The sequence below is a fragment of the Suncus etruscus genome, chromosome 14 (assembly GCF_024139225.1).
Source record: "Suncus etruscus isolate mSunEtr1 chromosome 14, mSunEtr1.pri.cur, whole genome shotgun sequence".
Lineage (NCBI taxonomy): Eukaryota > Metazoa > Chordata > Mammalia > Eulipotyphla > Soricidae > Suncus > Suncus etruscus.
In genome coordinates, this window is record NC_064861.1 from 79,359,196 (window position 1) to 79,377,899 (window position 18,704).

The 18,704-nt window shown below is 57.6% G+C and overlaps 1 protein-coding gene across 1 annotated transcript in view; it reads right to left on the reverse strand.

Moving 5' to 3' along the window:
• Nucleotides 1–445: 445 nt before the first annotated feature.
• Nucleotides 446–18,704, reverse strand: part of PEPD (peptidase D) — an 89,570-nt gene continuing 71,311 nt past the window's right edge. Inside the window, exons 12-17 of the mRNA XM_049787447.1 lie at nt 15,886–15,954; nt 14,593–14,670; nt 7,681–7,829; nt 3,134–3,318; nt 1,307–1,498; nt 446–897 (exon numbers count right to left, since the gene is read on the reverse strand). Coding sequence (XP_049643404.1) covers nt 763–897; nt 1,307–1,498; nt 3,134–3,318; nt 7,681–7,829; nt 14,593–14,670; nt 15,886–15,954 — 808 coding nt within the window. The 3' untranslated portion in view covers nt 446–762. The remainder of the gene's footprint in view (nt 898–1,306; nt 1,499–3,133; nt 3,319–7,680; nt 7,830–14,592; nt 14,671–15,885; nt 15,955–18,704) is intronic.

The window sequence follows — 18,704 nt, forward strand, 5'->3', positions numbered from 1 at the left end:
TTGTCTTGGCTTGGCAACACTTGGGGAAAAGTGCTGTTAGAGAGATGAGGAAGGGACACGAACTTTTCTAGAAGTTGGCTGAGGGATGGGGAAGGAGCAGAGGGGACTTGGAAGGCAAGTGGGCATGGCAAGGGCTGGTCCTCACCAAGGGAGGGTCAGGCTCACCGTCCCGGAGGGGAAGAGGCTTAAAGCAGGTAGACATGGTGAATGTGGATGGAACAAGAAAGCTTGTAATGACTCAGGCTGGTGCTGGCTTTGCTCAGGAAGAACATCAAAGACGGGGATGCCGCAAGCCACACATTTTTAAATAACTGTCCCCGGGAACCTTTTGGGTCTGCCCTTCCAAGATCAGGAAAGGGTCGCCAAAAGTGAAAATATGGGTAGGTTGGGGCTCATCTCCCCAGAGGCCAGAGAACACAAAGTGCATGGGGCAACATCATCAGCATCATCAGAAAATTTTACTGCAAAGTCCATTCTGTGAATTGATTGAAAAAAGAATTTTTGAGTAAAATAAAACCGATTGAAAGAGAAGGCATCTTTCCTGAGTCAGAGATTATAATCGGTACATGATGCACTGAGTTACTAGGGATCAGGATTCTTCGGAGCAAACATTTTTAAAGGTAGTTTGTCATTGACGCAAAGCAAACAGAGATGAAGGGTCCTGGGACTGCACCGTTTGGTCTGAGCTTCCAAACACCATCACTGCTACGGACGCCAATCAGAGGCTGCCCGTGGTCCCTGGTGCTGGGCACTGTGGCTGCCCTACTGGGCACCGGTGGGGGAGAAGGTCTTGTCTCGGCCGGCCATGCAGGCTTCAATCTCCTCCACTGTGCGAGGCACACAGGTCAGCAGCTCTGAGCCGGTGGCCGTCACTGCCACATCCTCCTCAATTCGGACCTGCACAGTACAGACAGACACTCATTAGTTGTGAGCTGGGCCCCAGAGCTTCAAGCTGGAGGACATGCTGTTAGCTCAGTACTTTTTTTTTTTTTTTATCACATCCGACGGTGATCAGGGGTTACTTCTGGCTCTATGTTCAGAAATCGCTCCTGGCAGGCACAGGGGACCATATGGGGTGCCGGGATTCAAACCACCATCCATCCTGAATCAGCTGCATGCAAGGCAAATGCCCTACTGCTGTGCTATCTCTCTGGCCCCTGTGCTCAGTGCTTTCCATGGCAGATCCTCCCGGGAATGACTGTGGGCCTCTGGAACAGGTTCTAAGACTCGGGATTCCCCTGCTCAGCTCCCACCCTTCCCACTGAGGCAATGAAGGAGGTGGAGAGGGAGGTCCTTGGGGACTCACCCCACCGAAGCCCCGGAAACGCTGCAGGACATCCTGGTTGAAGAAGCAGGCGCGGGCCGGGTCGGCCAGGGCCTCGTCCAGGAGGTGGTCGATGAAGTAGATGCCCGGCTCCACTGTGAGCACCATGTTCTCCTCCAGGTGCCGTGCAGTACGCAGGCTTCGCAGGCCTGGTTCATCTATGCGCTTCACACCCTGGGGGTGGGATGGGGGGCACGAGTTGTGAGGGGGACCCTGGGCAGGCAGCCCAACCCTTCCAGGCATTTTCCACCACAGCCCGAGTGTTCCCTGCCTGTGCCATTCTCAACACCACTTGCAGGGGCTCTGGAGTTTCTTGTGCCTTCTGGAGGGGACTGTGCATGTGGCAGAACCCATAGCAGCCTAGGCTGTGAGCACAGCAGGGCAGGATACTAGTAGAGACCAGAGGGCCTGGGAGTGAGGGGCCAGCAGCCGAGGGGGTGGCGCTGCCCGGAAGCCCGCATGTGGCTTTGCTCGCCATGCAGCTGTCACTCCTAACTAGGGCCCAGCACATCAGGCTCTGATTAGCACTTTGTGTCAGGCACCAGAAGGGGACGCCTGGGGCTGTGAGGACGCAAGTGGCGGGCTGGGTGGGAGGGCAGGTTCCCTCTGGAGGTGCCATCTGAGTGGGTGCCCAGCCTGGCCCCTCACACAGGCAAGATGCCACCCCAGAGCCATGTGCAGAGGAGGAGCAAAGGCTTCCTTCCAAAGCCCTGCAAAGCACTGCTCCGACCAGGCTAGAGGGCTCCGAAGGGCACAATTGCCAGTGGCCTCCAGGAATGGCAGGAAGGGTCGGCAGAGGCGACAGTGGCCCTAAGCGGAGGGAAGCCCAGTTCCCGCCCCTCTGACCCAGGAGCCCAATCTTGCTGGGGCGAGAGGAACCAGTCCAAATCGGGGTCTTTGTGGTGCAGTGTGGTGGTGGGGTCTTGACTCTGCCGGGATCTGGGCAGAGGAAACCCAGATGTGTCTGTGGGCCTGAATTAAAACAAATGACTTTTTTTTTTTTTAATAGGAAAAGTCATATTTTTTCCACAATGTTGAACTGTCAGAAGAATAGACTCGGAGCACAAAGGGCTGCTTACTGGAAAAGATGAAAACAGTTTGCTGCCAATTTTCTCTGGTGGAAAAGAAAAAAAGAGCTTTGGCGACTAATGAATAATGATTGTCAGTTAACAATGTCTGGAAGGCCCTGCTTTTGGCTCCCTGCACGGGGTGATGGATAGAAATTAGGAAATTAAAACGGATTTTGTTTCTCCAAATTTAACTGTTTACACTTGAGGAAAAAAAATAATTGAATAATAATGCTTCTCTTGAGCAATTCCCCCCAATCACTCTTGGTGCTTTCAAAATACCCTCCGGCCAAGCAGGCCAGGCCGAGTCTGGGCCAAGTGTCTGGTGGGCCCTGGGGTGTGCCCATTGCCTAATCAGACCCTGAGCTGTGGGCTCAGGGCCAGGGCATGCTCTTCCGTCCACCAGGCTGAGGCTGCAACCACCTGCCCGCCAGCACCCTCTGGGTGGTCTCTGTGTGGACACCCACCTGTGCCTCCCTCCCCTGTTAGGGGTACCCAGGGCCGGGCAGCCACACATCACCACTAAGCCAGGGACATGAATGTACAGGTCAGCTGCCCAGCTCTGCACTCATACTCTTCACCTTCGACTCCACACAGGATGCCCTGCTTTTCTCGGACCACAGGGCTGGGCAGGACCAATCAGAGAGGGTGGGATCAAGGCACCCTATTTCCTGGCACCTCTGAGAGGGTCGGATCGGGCCAAAGCCCAGGCCCGCATGTGGCAAGAACGTCTAACACTGACCTCGGGGTAGCCGCCAACGTCGTGCACGTCAATGCCCAGGAAGTGGCCGAGCCCGTGGGGCATGAACACGGCTCCCAGGTGGACCTTCATCATGGCTTCCACGCTACCAGTGAGAATGCCCATGTGACTGAGCTCCTCCAGGTGGATGCGGTCGGCCAGGCGGTGCATGTCAGGCCACCAGACACCTGAGTTGGAGGGAGGTGGTTGTGTGTGGAGGGAACCAGCTCCTGGAGCAAGGAGCCCTCCAATGCCCACTCCAGGAAAGCCTTGCCCCTGCTGCATCCACCCCACCCACATGGCTTTGGGGGCCAGAAGGGCCCACGGAGGTCGACCTAGGGGTGCAATGGCACAAAGGCCTGGCCCTGGCAGTGGGCGTGGGATGGCCTCTGAGCCCGGGCCCTGGGCCAAACATCGCCTTGAGCTGTGGGGCCAGGGGAGCTGGGGCGGGTGAAGGGTAGTCAGGCTCTGTGTCTCAGGGCCAGGCTGAGTCACCCTTGGAGCTGTTGGGGAGCAAAGGTTTCTGGGGTGAAGGTGCAGCTGGCATGGTTTCAGCTCGCAGGCTGGGGTCTGTGGTGGCACAGATGCCCAGACAGTCTCGTCCTGTGTTTCCAGGGCAGAGGTCATTGGGAGGGTGGCCCAGGTAGAGTTTTGGGCACAAACACTCCAATGAGTGCCTTGGCTGCCTCTGGCACCTCCACCTGGTCTCCAGGTCCACAAGTGGCCCCACTTTTAGAGCTTCAGCCACTCAGGGGGTTCCACTTTTCTGGGTGCTTGGCTGACAAGGACTGAGGCCTGGCACTCCCTCAGGGCTGTTATGGACAGACACTCCCCATCCCTATCCTCCCTGGCAATATGCGGGGTTGGGGTACAGCCCTGGCTCCCATGAGACTGACCCTTGCACTAGGTGAGGGCTGGCAGGGGAGGCCACTCTGCTGGGCACCAGGCTCCTGTGGGGCCAACTCCTTGCCAGAGGCCCCCAGTTGGGGGATCCATCCAGCCTGGATTCCCAGGCTTGGAGCATCTTATGGGCAGGCCATGCCAGTATATGCCACAGCTCAAGGTGAGGTACAGAGCACTCACTGCTGAGCCCCGCTGGGAGAAGTGCCCCAAAATAGACTTGGGGTCGGGCTCCCAGAGCCCCTCTGTGCTTCAGCCAGGAGGCTCCTCACCCCAGACCCCAGAGGCTGCCTTTGTCCAGGGCCATACCACTGGCCCCCTGGGCCCTGCCACCCGCCTCCTCAGACGGTCATCAGAGCCACGCAGTTGCCCAGTTGTCTGCAGAGGCCAGTGTGACCTGGGAATCCAGGGCTCAGCCTTGGGGGCTAGTGAGGTCTGTCCCTAACTATCTTGGGTCCCCCCACCCACCCATGGGCCAGGAATACAAGCCCAGGATCAGGGTAAATGAAGGCAACCCCCAGTCCTCGTGCTGGCCAAGGAGCCCCCTGAGCTCAGGATGGGGAAGGCCCCCTGGGTGGCGGCTGACGCCCAGCCCAGCCCAGTTCAGCCTTGGACAGGGGCCTTTCCCGGCGCCAAGGGGAGCCCCAGGAAGCGCAGCCTGACTTCAGGCCTGGCCAGCTGCCACCGGGGCTGCGTCTCTGCAGAGGGTGGATCAGGTATAAATCATGTTCTGTGCTGGCAGCTCTGCTCCTCTGCCGTCCTCGCAGCCCCTCGTGGGGTCCCTGCGGCGCCTCCAGTCCTCCTGCCTGCACCCCGTGGGGAGGGCGAGAATGGGAGCCTCTGCCTGTGTGGTTAGGGCTGTGACATGATTAGACCTCCGGCAACTTGGCCCCAGCAGCCCGAGATGGTTACAACACCCACGGGCCGGGCAGGGCCCCTGCACTGTGTGAAGGTCACTGTCCCTGCCCGGGGGAGGCCAGTGGCTGGCATCAGACCCTCCCTGCTCCCCAGTTCAGCATGGTCAGAAGCCATCAAGGCCCCCCATACCCACACTTGCTGGGGTGCCACCTGGTAGCACCTGGCAGACTGGCACCACCCACCACCCTGTGTCCCCTCCTCCTGAGGGCTGGACCTGGCACTTCATGGATGTGCGTCCCCGGGCCGGGCCCGCAGGGGATTGGACTTCAGGGCCATCTCTCCAGAATGGGGATCGGCAAGGCTGGTTCTGATGCTGGAGCCCCAAGTTCCACGCCTACGCCCTTAATGACACATGTGTGGTCCTGGTGCTGCCTATGTCATCGTCTCAAGCCTCCGCCCTCCAACTCTTCCTGTGGCCTTTTCTGAGGCTTTCTCCAGGAAGCCCTCCCTGACTGCCCTCCGAAGTAGCAAGTTAGATGCATACATGGGCTGGTCGGGGTCTGAGAGGGATCTAGTTTCTGGGATCCCTGCAGCCAAGGCCGTGATGGGGCCCAGGAAGCGGTGTACTTGCCCCATGCCTATAAGCATTCGAACTTGAACTCTGGCATATGCTGGGTGGGCAGAGGGAGCCTCCGAATAGGAAACGCCACCTGAAACTGGGGGGGTTCCTAAGGACCAGCCCCAGGTTGTGCCCACCTGGTTCCCCACAAGCTACACCTCATAGTTGGCTAGGGGCCCAGTAGGGCCCAGTTCCAGGGCCCCAGCAGGATCCAGCATAGCCAAATGATTGTGAGCAAGACAGTCTTGGGGGGTGCCGAGGCTGTATCCTCACTGCCCTTCCAGACAAAGTGTTTCCTGCCTCGGGAGACAGTGGCCTCAAGGATGAGTGTATGCCAGGTTCTGGGGACAGGCCTTACCCACCACACAGATCCTGTGTATGTGTGTGTGTGTGGGGGGGGGGGTTGTGCATCAAAAGTTCTGTGTAGCCTCCCTTGACCCTGGTCTGGAGTCCTGATGGGCAGAGGAGGCCAGAATGTGGCCCTGATCCCAGCTGTGAGCACAGGCTGTGGCATCCACAGGGCCTGATGGGGCTGTCTCAAGGGGAACCAGGCACTGCCCTATCCAAGAGGGGAGCAGAGCAGAAAGATCCCCAGACTGGAATATGGAGTGCACATAGCAGGGAGCGTGGACAGCCCAGCTCCCTGTGTCATTCCCACATGGTAACTCAGGCCTCTGACTGTCCCCTTCTGTCATGGGAGTCCTTCCTGTGACTTCATGACATCAGACTCCCCACATAGTGGCCAGGATCACTGGTTCTCCAGATATTCCAGATTTAGCCAGGGGTGTGGGCACTCAGGAAGAAAGACTGAGGTGTTGGGGAGCAGGAGAGGCCTGCCCTGCCCTATCCTGACCCAGAGGCTCCTCCGGCTGGGGACTGGCACTGGATCTGCTTTTGGGCCCCTTCCACTCACGGGGGCCCAGCAAAGTCCAGCCTGTCCCTCCCCAGTGCCCTCTGTAGCTCTGTGGCAAAGCTGTGCTCCTGTATGAAGGCCGCACCCTCACTGCATCTTAGCCCAGGGGCCAAATTACACAGCCTAGTGGCCTGTGCCACAAGGCCAGGGCCCCTCAGAGATGACACTGCATGTGCTCCAATCAGCCTGCTGCATAAGGTACAAGAGGCACAGCAGGAAGCTCTGCTCACCAGTCACTGCCCATGGAGCCAAACCAGCCCCTTGTGTCAAAAGTGGACATGGCCAGGGAGCCCCCAGGACCAGTGTGATGGGCCACCCCAATGAGGGCAGGAGTGGCTGGACTGGGCTGAGCTGAGCCAGGCTGGGAGCAGAGCTGGGGACTTGGGCCTGCAGCTTGGGGGAAAGAGGGCTCCTTTTCCAGACCCTGCATCACTACTTCTACCACCACAACCACTATCCCATCCCACCCACCCACCCCACCATTGCCAACAGCTATGCTAGCCTGACCCCCTACCCAAAAAACATTACTTCCTATCCTACTCTCTCCAGGGACCCCGAGTGAGGACTGGAGGCCTGGGTAGTTCTGACCCCCACTACTACAAGGTCTCCCCACTGAGGGGTTTGGGCCCTGTTGTCTACTGACACTCCCTCTTTTGCCAATTTCAGCCCAATCCCTTTCAGCTGGCTGTTCAAAGCCAAGCAAACCTGATCCTGGGGTGCAGACATAGAGTCAGGGTTTACCATCCGCTGGAGGCATTTCCTGGGCTGTCTCACCCTGTCCATCCTTCTATCCTCCCCTGTACAAATACATGCCTCTGCAAGTCCTTGGTCTCTCCTCCAATGACAGGAGCACTGCCAGGCCTGCTGTCTTCATGATGTGGGCTAAGGGTCCCAGATCACACCCACTCTGCCTCCTAGTCCCTGACCCCATCCCTTCAGACTTTGGTGTTTCCTGTCCCCTACATCCAATCACCCAGATGTGTCTGCCAGGGAATAGAGCTCCCAACCCCTTTCCCTCCACAAACCCTTGCTTCTCGGGGCTGGCAGGAGCCAACCTGACCATTACCTCCCTCCTCTGAAGACGTAGCTGTTTATAGCCTCTTAGATGACCTGGGGTGACATGCATTAGGGTACTGGGCCCCACAAGTTCCATCACCAAGAGGCCCTGTGGCCAGGTGGGTGCTTGCTGGGTGTTCTCACATGCAGCTAGGCCTGGGCACATGGGCCACTGGATAAGGTTAACAGACAGGCTGTGCTCACCTGGCTTCATGGTGCTCATGACGGTGCGGCAGCTCCGCAGCACCGCCTCATACACAGCCTTCTGGTCCGCTGTGAACTTGCCGTTGGCGGGAAAGGAGCAGGTGATGTCCGAGGCGAAGCAATAGTATTCCCCGCCCATGTCAAACAGGCTGCAGAGAGAGGTGGAGGCTGGGCCCATGTTCGTGTCCACCCACCTTCCGTGCCCTGAACCTCCTCAGTGACCCACCAGACACAAGAGGGGGGTCTTCTCTCTGGGTGAGCAACATCTTGAGTGGTCCTGGGAGATCTTTAACCCCAGGGTAAGGAAGGCAGGAGGGGAGACCTCTGTCTGAACCTCTGTCTGCCTCTACTCTGCAGGACAGGCCCAGGGAGGGGGCTCACTTGAAAAACTAGGGGGACAGAACTGTCCTGTGCCTCCGGCCTTCTAACAAGTACTCCCATCCCCTCCCCAAAAGCCCTGCATCTGCAGGGGCACAGCTGTAGCCCCACAAGCACGCCCCATAAGACTTTCAGGAGCTTGCTGACTGCGGGGGTGGGGGTAGGGGGCTGACAGCTCCCACTTTTCCTGAGGTCGAGGGAAGGCCAAGGACAAGAGTGCTCACATCCGGTCTGGCTTCCTAGGGCCTCACCCACTGACACCAGCACCTCTGGGGTATCCCCAGGTGGCAGCATTAAGAGGAGTGGCTGGACTGAGCCCCAAGGTGGAGGAGAGCAGCAGAAAAGCAGGGCCCCTCCTTCCCTCAGGTAACCCAAGAAAAAGCCCTGGGAAGGGGTGCAGGATGGGACAGATGGGGCTGAGCTGCAACGTCAGACCTGGTGCAGGGGCCAGGTGCACAGCCCAGCCCACAGAGTCAGGCAGTGAGCGAGGCCACCACAGTGCAGAACTGGTTCTAGGAGTCAGAGAGGCAGGTGAAGGGGGCGAGAGAGTGGCCCTTTGAGACTGGCTAGAACCCAGTGCCATCCCAGCCCTGGCCGCCCACCGGGTAAGGGTGTCTGTCTACAGACTGAAAAGCCCCTGGGAGGTCTATGTGGGCCTCATGGAGGGCAAACACAGCAGCCAGGGAACCAGCAGGGTGGTCCACCCTGGACCAACACGGGGGGCTGGAGCTAGGGGCAGCAGCAGTAGTGCCACAGACATTGACATTTTAAGGGAAAAACCTTCCAGAATCCAAAGTCCCAGCTGGGACCTTTTAATCTCATCTTCTGATTGCAAAGCACCATAAACAGCGGCAACAGTGCAAAAGGCAGCAGATAGCACGTCAGGTGACCCTCTGAGAATTGGGGAGCCCCAGCATGGCAAGGGGAGTGGCGCAGTGAGACTCAGGAGAGGACACACCCTGCATGAGGGGGTTGATGGCCAAGGGAAGCCTGAGTCTCTACACCAATGTGGCTGCAGATGGAAAGGGTGCAGGGTCTCCGATGACCCCCAGAACTGGCCAGGAGGGAGAGGCTCCCCCCTCTGCCAGCCCTAAGCTGCAGGAAACCTGAGGAGTGGCCCCAATAAGCCCCAGAGGGGAATGAGCAGCTCTGAATCCAGTGACAGGGGTCTCACATCCCAGCTCAGCCTGTGCTGCCACTAAAGCAGCGGGGACAGACACACTTCCCGTCGCAGCCCTCTGTCCTTCAGAGGCCGTGGAGTGTCAGCAGGGACCAGGGTGTTTCATCTGGGCTCTGAAGCAAGAGGACGACTGTGGTTTGCTGATTCAGAACAGCACGCACTGGGAACACAGGGCTGGCTGGAGGGGCCAGATTCCTGGGGCTGCCACATCAGAGGGGAACCTGCAGCAAGTCCCAGGCAGAGCCCTCAGAGAACAGGAGCTTCCGGCTGGGAGCCCCTGGGGCCAGCCAGAGCACCCCAAAGGCTGTTGGTCCAGCTCTTGGGGGTCCTACCAGACACCTTCCCGCTCCAGCCGCTTCTTGTTTCGGGCTGTCTGCAGGAGAGGGAAGCACAGGCCGGTGCTGCAGGGGGCCAGGCTATTTTCGGGCTATTTTCAGGCTATTTTCGTTGCTCTCAGTTCCCCCTTGCTCTCCTCCATTTCAAGTCCCCCCGCCTCCCCCAAGTCCCTACACGCTTATATGACTCACATTCACTCCATCCCGGAATCCAGGCTCGAAAGCTATGTCCCTCCTAAATCATCCGACCGACTCCTCGGGGTCCCCCTCATGCTCCTTCTGAATGCCAGCGGACACCAGAGAACTCTGTCATCTTTTGGCTCCCGCCTCCACCCCACCCTGGCGCCAGGGGACACCCACCAGGAGCCCCATCTCTGGCTGAGTGGATGGGAGCACTAATGGAAGCCATCTGGGGAGCCGCCCGCCTGTCCTGACAGTGCTTCTACTTCTCTGTCTCCCCCTCTGCTCCAACACATTCAGCTCTGGGAACCTGCCATGCTGGGCCCCCTAGTCCTGACCTTGGGCTTGGAACTGTACTATAAGGCCAATGCTCAATGGCTCAGGAAGGGTTTGGGGCAAATACAGTGTCTCCTATTGTCAATATTTTAATTGGGGGGGGGGCTTTAAGTCTGACACTGGGCCTGCCATGGGGCATCTCAGACTCCAACTTGCAGTGCTGTGTCTGCCTTCCAGCCAGGGACCCTCACACAGGTTGACAGTGTTTACAGTCAAAAGTGTTTACAGTCTCCTTTGGGCTGGGCTGAGCTCCAGGGTAACTGTGGGATAGAGTAGCCCCACAGGCTATACCCACTAGGTAGTCCTTCTACCCCAAGTCCTTTTGGGCTAGCCTCAACTGGTCCACAGAACAGTAGGAGCCATTTAGGCAGGAGTGTCCCACACTGACAGTCCAGAGGCACAAATAGGGGTGGCCACTCCTGAGCACCCGGGAAGAGTCCAAAACAGCACACGAAGAGGCCTGTGGGGGTGGCTAGGCAGGCATCAGGCGCCCAGCACGTGGTTCCTTCAACAGAGCAGCTGATCTGGACTGTGATGTCTGCAGGCACCCCAGCTGTCTGGCCAGCCCCCCAACCATGTCTCGTGAAGCCCATGGGACTGGGTGGTGCCTGAAGAAGCCGGAGACATCAAAACTGTGGGTTGGGAATGGAGAGACAGCATGGAGGTAAAGCGTTTGCCTCTCATGCAGAAGGTCAGTGGTTCGAATCCCGGCATCCCATATGGTCCCGTGAGCCTGCCAGGAGCGATTTCTGAGCATAGAGCCAGAAGTAACCCCCTGAGCACTGCCGGGTGTGACCCCCCCCAAAAAAAAAAGAAAAAAGAAAAGAAAAGCAAATATACTCCCCAAAACTGTAGGGTGCTGGGGAAGGAACCCCTGCCCAGAGGCAGGCTAAAGGCTAAGCCTGGCTCTATGGACATTGCTCTTGCCTTAGGGGGTGGACATTCCCAAGGTACCCCAATCCTCAGGGGTTGGTGACATCTCTGAAGGAAACAGCTAAGGGAGGATGTTTGGGGGTGAAACTCACACTGTTTTCTGGGAACTATACCAGGTGAGACTGTGCAGTGCTGGGAATGGATCCTGGCTCCCACAGGCAATGTCCTGGACCCCTACACTCACTCTCAAGATGCCCCCACAGTAGATAATCACCAGAAAGAAGGGGGTATGGAGGGCACCAGCCTTGAGTCATCCACAAGCTGGCCCTCTGGGGTCACCATGCACAGGTGCCAGATGGACATGAGATCAAGCAGCCACCAAGCGGTGGGGTGGGTAGGCAGAACTGTCCTGTCCAGTCTGCAGGGCCCAGAGACACCCAGAGACTGTTAGGACCCTCCCTATTTGTGGGGGAAACAGAGAACAGGGGCTCCAAACCAGCAGAAGATAGGGTGTCTGCCAGGTACAGGTTAATAACACAGTGGCCCAAAACAGAGGGGCCTAGAAGGGAGGGACCTTGTCTGTAGGCTGATAAGGGCAGACCAGGCCACTGTGTGAACAGCAGACAAGCTGTGTGTGAAGGGAGGCAGACTTTGCTGGAAGGGGATGTGAAGTGTCACTTGGGCATGGGGAATTTAAGCTGGTGCCCACATCTGGCAGAGCAGGCAAGAGGAGGAGCAGCAGCATGGGAGGCTCTGAGCTTGGAGCCTCTTTCCCCAACTCCTACAGCAGCACCACTTCCACCGTATCCTGTTTGAGACAACGCTGCCCTCTACTGGCTAGTGCTGGGAGGGCCCGAGTCCTCACCAGTCACATTCAGCCCACTGCTGAGCTCCTTGGTAGGAAATGACAACTCAGACCATCTCTTTAGATTCTCGAGGGTTCTGAGTGGCTACAGGCCACCTTACCAGCCATATCCCTGCCAGCTGAGGAGACTATGGGGCAGGGAGAAGGCGCAGGAGAGGAGTATGCCAACTGTTCCAAATGGGGGCCCATCACTGCCTTGGCAGCGTTGCAGAGGGAGAAGGCCGCTCTCAGGGTTCACCTGACGACCACGCACTGGACAAAAATGCAAACTGAGCACTTGTGCCCACCAGCAGCTCTGGATCCACTGCTCTGGGCAGGTTCTGAGAGGGCCAGGTATGATATGGGAGGGAGGCCTGCAGGATCACCTGAGCCTGACCCACTGGCCCACACTGTCCTCTGCCTGGGCCACACAGTGCCCCCACCCCCTAGGCTGGCTGCCTTGGGGAGGTTTCCCAGCTTCTTCGGGAGGTTCTATGATGGGCCCTTCCTATGCCTGAGAACAGATGTCAGAGCTGCCTGCAGCACCCCAGAGGGCTGAGGTGCACCTAGGTCATATTAGTGCTTCCAGGTTATGTCCAAGTAAATGGGGATGAGGAAGTTGGTGACAAGGGAGGGGCAGCCTGAAGAGCTGGCAGGGGTGAGGGGCCTCCTCAGCCAAGAACTTGCTCCCCTCTCCTGAGTCAGAATCAGCAGTGCCCATCACAGGGGCCACACCAAACTGCGGTGGGTGGACAGCAAAGCTGTAAGAGCAGGCGGGCTGTGCTGTGCCCATCCCTGTAGTCACCCCGAAACTCTCTCCCCCAAAACACACAGCTGCTGCAGCCCCAGGACTGACTGAGGTCCTGAGGTTCTGAGGTCCTGAGGCTCTGAGGGAGCTGCTAGGCTGACAGGGAGATGACATGGCAGAAATTAGAACTGGGCCTCCTTCCAGCTAGCTGTGTGTGTGTGTGTGTGTGTGTGTGTGTGTGTGTGTAGGGCCCCCGTGTCCACTTCATGCCCCACAGAATGTGTGTGTGATGTGTGTGTGTGTGTGTAGGGCCCCCGTGTCCACTTCATGCCCCACAGAATGTGTGTGATGTGTGTGTGTGTGTGTGTGTGTGTGTGTGTGTGTGTAGGGCCCCCGTGTCCACTTCATGCCCCATAGAATGTGTGTGTGTGTGTGTGTGTGTAGGCCCCCCGTGTCCACTTCATGCCCCATCAAATGTGTGTGTGTGTGTGTGTGTGTGTGTGTGTGTGTGTGTGTGTGTGTGCGCGTGCGCGAATGCATGCTCGTGGCTTTCTCATTCTATTGGTTCCATCCTTTGGGAACATCCCACCCCTACCCCCCACACACACTCATAAATACTCCCAAAGGGGCTGAGCCCAGCCTGGCACCTGCGGCACAGACACTGGGGCACTGGCAGTGTTGGCATCCTGCAATGGCCAAGTCCACCCAAGGCTCCTTTTCTGGTCTTCTACCCTGACAGAGCATTGTGGCTTTTGTGCTGGGATCAGAGAGTGATTTATTATTTACCGAACAACACAGTTGGTGCTCAGCAGATCAATTTCAATAAAACAATGGATTATAAATGCTGCCAGCAATCTGGCAGTAGCAGTAATCAACAAAACATGTTGCTCTAAATACTGCATAATAAATTGATGATAATAAACTCATAATTATTCTACTGGCTACATTTCAAGGTTAGCACTAGCACTTGAAAATCACCAATTTGGGCCTGGTGGCAACCTGGGGGGGGGGTGTAGGATTGTTCCTGGTGCTCCAGTCCCTCCCTCACCCTCACGCAGGTGCCATGGGCAGCCCCAAAGGGCTGGGCCAAGTACTGAGAAACCCAAAACGCCATTCCTGGGGACAAACTGGGCCCACGCTGTCATGAAATAACATTGAGGCAGATAAAGCGGAAGAGGGGCTGGGAGGAGAGGCAGCCCCTCCTCTTAAGTCCTGGATGCCTTGGAAAGAAGTGAGGCTCCCATTGGCCAAAAGCACAGCTTGGCTGTGGAGCTCAGGGCTAGTGGGGTATGGGTCTCTCGTGTCCTGACCCCCTCCCAGCCCGAGTGGACTCACCAGGGAATGTAGGGAACCCCTGAGAAGCAAAAGGGCTCTCTGGAAGGCCAGCCTGGTTCATCCCTGCCCTCAATTTCCCCAGCCAGCTGGGGTGAGTAGGGCGAGTGATGTATCCTCCACAGGTCAAAAGTATGCATACCTGAGCTCCTGCCCTGTTGCCTGGCCAGTACATGGGGTGGAACTGTGTGCCCCACTTTCCCACCCTAAAGTCCTGTGAGTCACCATCTCTGTGAATAGAGTCCATGGAGGCTCAAAGGCAACAAAACAGCTGTTTGTTCCCAGATGCAGGACTGGACTCCTGACAATGGAGCCAGAACCCCAACAACTGTCCTGCCACTAAACTTGGGCTGGGCAGAACACAGCTAGTTAGTGGTAGGAACCGCAAGACTGACGGAGAGCTGGGTCCCCCTGGCCTCGCTGTGACTCCAGTGCTTAGCTCTGGCCCAAGGGGCAGCCCTATGGGGTGTCACACCCCCTCTGACCCGAGAGAAGGACTGCTAATGCCTGAGCCTGCCATATGGCAGGCTTTTAGGTGTTGACCACCAACCAACTGCCAATGCCCTGGAGAGGTGTTAGCTTGAATATGGTGCCTCCTCGGAGAGGAGTATGAAGGGAAGGTGCCCATGGGCACCTCAGGGTGTGGTGAGAGGCCCTGGCCCCTGCAGATGGCCTCACCTGGGACCCTCATGCTGCACTCACTTACCACATGTCTCCATCCCGGATGGTCCGGTCATTGGGGGCGCCAGCGTGTCCGTAGTGCAGCACGGCCGAGTTCTCACCACTGCAGGATACCAGGATGGGGAGTCAGAGCCGGAGTCATCCATAGAGAGTGCTATCCCCATACTCCTGCAGAGGCCTGGGGTCAGCCTGGTGGGTGCACAACTGGTGGCCAGCTTCTTTTTGTTTTGGGGCCACACCCGGTGATGCCCACGGCTTACTCTGGGCTCTGCACTCGGAAAGTATACCTGGTGGTGCTCAGCAAACTATATGGGCTCCTAGAAATCAAACTCAAATTGACTGAGTACAAGGCAAATGCCCTACCTGCTATGCTATCACTTGGGCTTGTCAGCTTGGGTAGCACCCCTACAGGATCAGGGTTTGAGGGGGATAATGGGGGGACTAAGATATGGCTCAGATATAGAACATAGTCCCCAAAGTGTGAGGCTTGTGTTACATCCCTGACACTGCCCCCAAGCAGACACGAAAAAGAATGGGGAGAAGGGTCTGTAGAAGGCGAGGAGGCAAGAAGGCGCCTTCCAGGGCTGAAGGGGCAGGGCCATGGGGCAGGGCAACTGAGTGCAGGCTCCCCTGTCCTGCACAGAGCCAGTCCGGTGGAGACTCGTCCCTGTGCCAGCGCTTCCCAAATGAGCGATGCCTTTAAGAAAAAAAGGACTTTTAAGTCTGTCCAAAGGAAAAAAAAACCACACCTGGGTGTAATATTTATGGCCGAGTTCGGGAGTCTCAGGAATCATAAAAGTAGAAATAATGATTTTTCTCTCTACCCACCAGAGAAGAGCGTTTCCAAGGACCGAGACATTCACATGTATTATTCATGTGCCAGGATGTGCATGCTGGCAGGGCTGCCCGCTCCGGCCGGCTGGCAGAGGCCAGACCGGTGGGCTTCAGGGGCACAGCGTGGGAGGTCTGGAGGGTAAGACCGGGAGATGAGGAGGTAGGACAGGCTGCACAGACATGGTCACACCGTCACACGCCCCATACAGCCTGCCATGTGCACGACACATGCACACACGCACGCACACACACACAATCAGTGCCTGCACCAATGTGTCCCATGCAGACATGTCCCATGGAGCCCAGAGCCACACAGCACAGCCACTCCAAACACACCATACCCTCTTGCACCTTCCACCTGGTACGCTAAGGGCCAAGATCACAGCTGGCCCACAGCTGGCCCAGGGTCTCACAGGGGCATAACTTATAAGTGGTGGGACTGCCAGGAGGTATACACATAGGGGAAGCTGGGCCCAGATCTTACCTGCCACAGATGCATGTGTAGGAGCTGTGCCGCATGCCACCACGTGAGTAGCAGTAGTGCTCGAAGAGGCTGCAGGGAAGAGACAGGTGTCAGGGAACACAGCAGAGTGACCCAGTAAAGGGGGCCTAGCTGGACAGAGCTGCCTCCATGTCCTGGTACTGACCAGCATCCCAGGCCTGGCATGTGCGAGATAGAGGAGGCCCGTCCATGACCCGTGTGCTGTGGCCATACCCTATCCCACCGTGAGGCTGGGTGCTCAGTCAGAGGGAATCTAAGAACTGCAGAGGAGAAGGGAAAGAGGGGACACCAAGCTGGGGCGCATAGGGGCGGCTTCCAGGGCCTGGTCCCCACTTGAGAAGGGCAGGAACCCTAAATCCCCGTGTCCCCTGAGTGACCAGGATCTTCAAAGGGGCTGGGCACAGCCTCTTCCCCACTGAGGCTGAAGGCCTGGAAGCTGACCACAACCTGAGCACCATGGTGGGGCTGCCCTGGTGGGGGACCCCAACCCAGTACCAGGGACCAGGACCATCCCTGCAGTGCCCATCTTCGAGCACCAACCATGCCCTGGCTGTTAAGAGGGGCCACAGGTCCAGACCATGTCCAGAGGCTGCTCTGGGACAGAGTCTGCAGGCTGGACACCAGGTCAGACCTGTGGAAAACAGCAATAGGGTTGAGGAGCAGATGCTGCCCAGCCTCCTTCAGACCCTCAGGGGAGGACCTCATGTCTGTGGGCAGGAGCTGCCGACAGTCAGGCAAGGACACAGCCTAAGCATACCCATAGGGTCTGGAGCCCAGACACCAGACAGTGCACAGTGACCACAAAGGAGGAAAGACCCCACCCAGCCCACGTCTCCTTGTTCTGAGGCTTGGGACATGAAGCCTCGCTGTACTGGGCAGGACTGGCAGCAGAGGGGTGGATGCTGTCCAGGGCCAGGCCAGCTGCAGGCAAGGCAAGCCAACGTGGACATTCCACAGTAGGATGGGTAGCAGGCAGCGGACATCCCCCACCGAGACCCACTCCTACACCAGTCTGCCATGCTAACTTCTGAGGAAGGAGTTACAGCAACAGCTGCAAAAGCCCTCAACCTCTATGGATTGGGAACCTGGGGTGCATCCACACACCCTGAAGATGGATCTGAGGCCAGGAGAAGAGCTCAAGGCCCACCTGCATCTGAAAAGGGTGAAGCCTTTCCAAGTGGACATGATCCCCAAGTTCTGCAGAGAATAAACTTCCTGCTGCCAATGAGGAGAGAAGCCAGAGCCACTTTCTTAGTCCCTAGGACCTGCTGCCCAGCTTGTCCTGGGCACTGCCCGCCCACACACTGGAACTAGGACAGGGTTCCCAGATCCAAGGGGCAGGGGTAATGGGGTGCTCTGGGTGGGCACAGACAAGCCCATCTGGTTCCCACTATCATGATGTTCCTGGGACCAGGTCAAAGATCAACAAAGGGGCTGAGACCCCCTGTCATACCTGCCCACCACCAGGGACAGGCAAGGACATGGTCCAATGATGGAAACTCAACACTCAGGGGCCCCAGATCCCAAAAGGAAAGAGAGATGCCAGCCTGGGGGTGCCAAGGAACAGATTTTCACTTTCCATGGGTCAGGGCAGGGAGGTTGGCAGAAGTGCAAACAGATAGAGTGGGCCAGGGATGAGGGTGCACAGAGAGTGTCCCTGGCTCCAGGGGGCAATAAGGGGCAACCCTGTTGGTGAGTGTTGAGGGGGTCTCTGGGGCCGAATGCAGGCAGAGCCTCAGGCAGTGTAGAGCATCCAGGAGTGGGCACAGGGCCTACCTGGCAGACTCCATCCTCCCAGGGTCCTGTTCAGACTCCCACAGCTCTTGCCCATACCATCCATTCCTCAGACATGCTGGTCCTGAATCTGGGCAAAGGTCTCTCTGCTCAGACACAACTGAGAACCTCTCAGCGGAGGGCCACATGGTGAGGACCAAGATGGTGAGGCTGGCAACAGAGCCTCTAGGCAGGCACATCTGTCTCTGCCTGTGGGTGACGGGTGGGGCCAGGACAGCAGATCCAGAGGATGTGTCTACAGGAACAGCGTACCCTGGAGTGGGTGGCCACAGGGTCTTCCCCAGGCCACAAAATCCAGCCCGGGGAGTCACTGGATATAGGCTAGCTCCTGGCCCATCTGAAGGGGAGGTAGCCGTAGCCACTTGAAGAAGCATCAGCAGCCCCAGATAATAAAAGAAGGGGTGCCAGGCAGTGAGTCTGGCCCTCTGCCTCCTTTTGGACAGCCACACAGGGTCAGGGTTAGCAGGGACCCACCAAGCACTCCCAGCACAGGTAGCTCAAACAGGGGTAGCATGGTGGCAGCACCAAGAGGGCAGGACTGGAAAGGGGGGCACTGATGCGGGTGACCTTGGGCTAGATGGTGGCCCACACATTGGCTCCTCAGGACTGCAGGACAGTCCTTTTTCCTTTTTCCTTCAGGCCACACCCTAGCAATGTACCTCCAGGGCTCACTGTTAATGCTTACCAATGGTCAACCTCTGTGTCTTCGTTTCTACATCTGAGAAACATGACAGGCTAAGCCACCCCTGGGGGATTCAGTCCAAACACCCAGTACCACCACAGCTTCAAGATAAGCTGCCACTGTCATGCACAGGCCTGTGGGGGTCCAGCCACAGGCCACCCGGGGACTGAGACAAACAGTCCCTCAGATGCTGGGAATCACACACACTTGGGCCAGCAACTCCCTGGGTGCCTTGGGCTACAGCTTCAGCTGCATGCATGCGCCTACATATGAACACACACATTCTCATACACTAACACACACACACACACATACACAAACACAC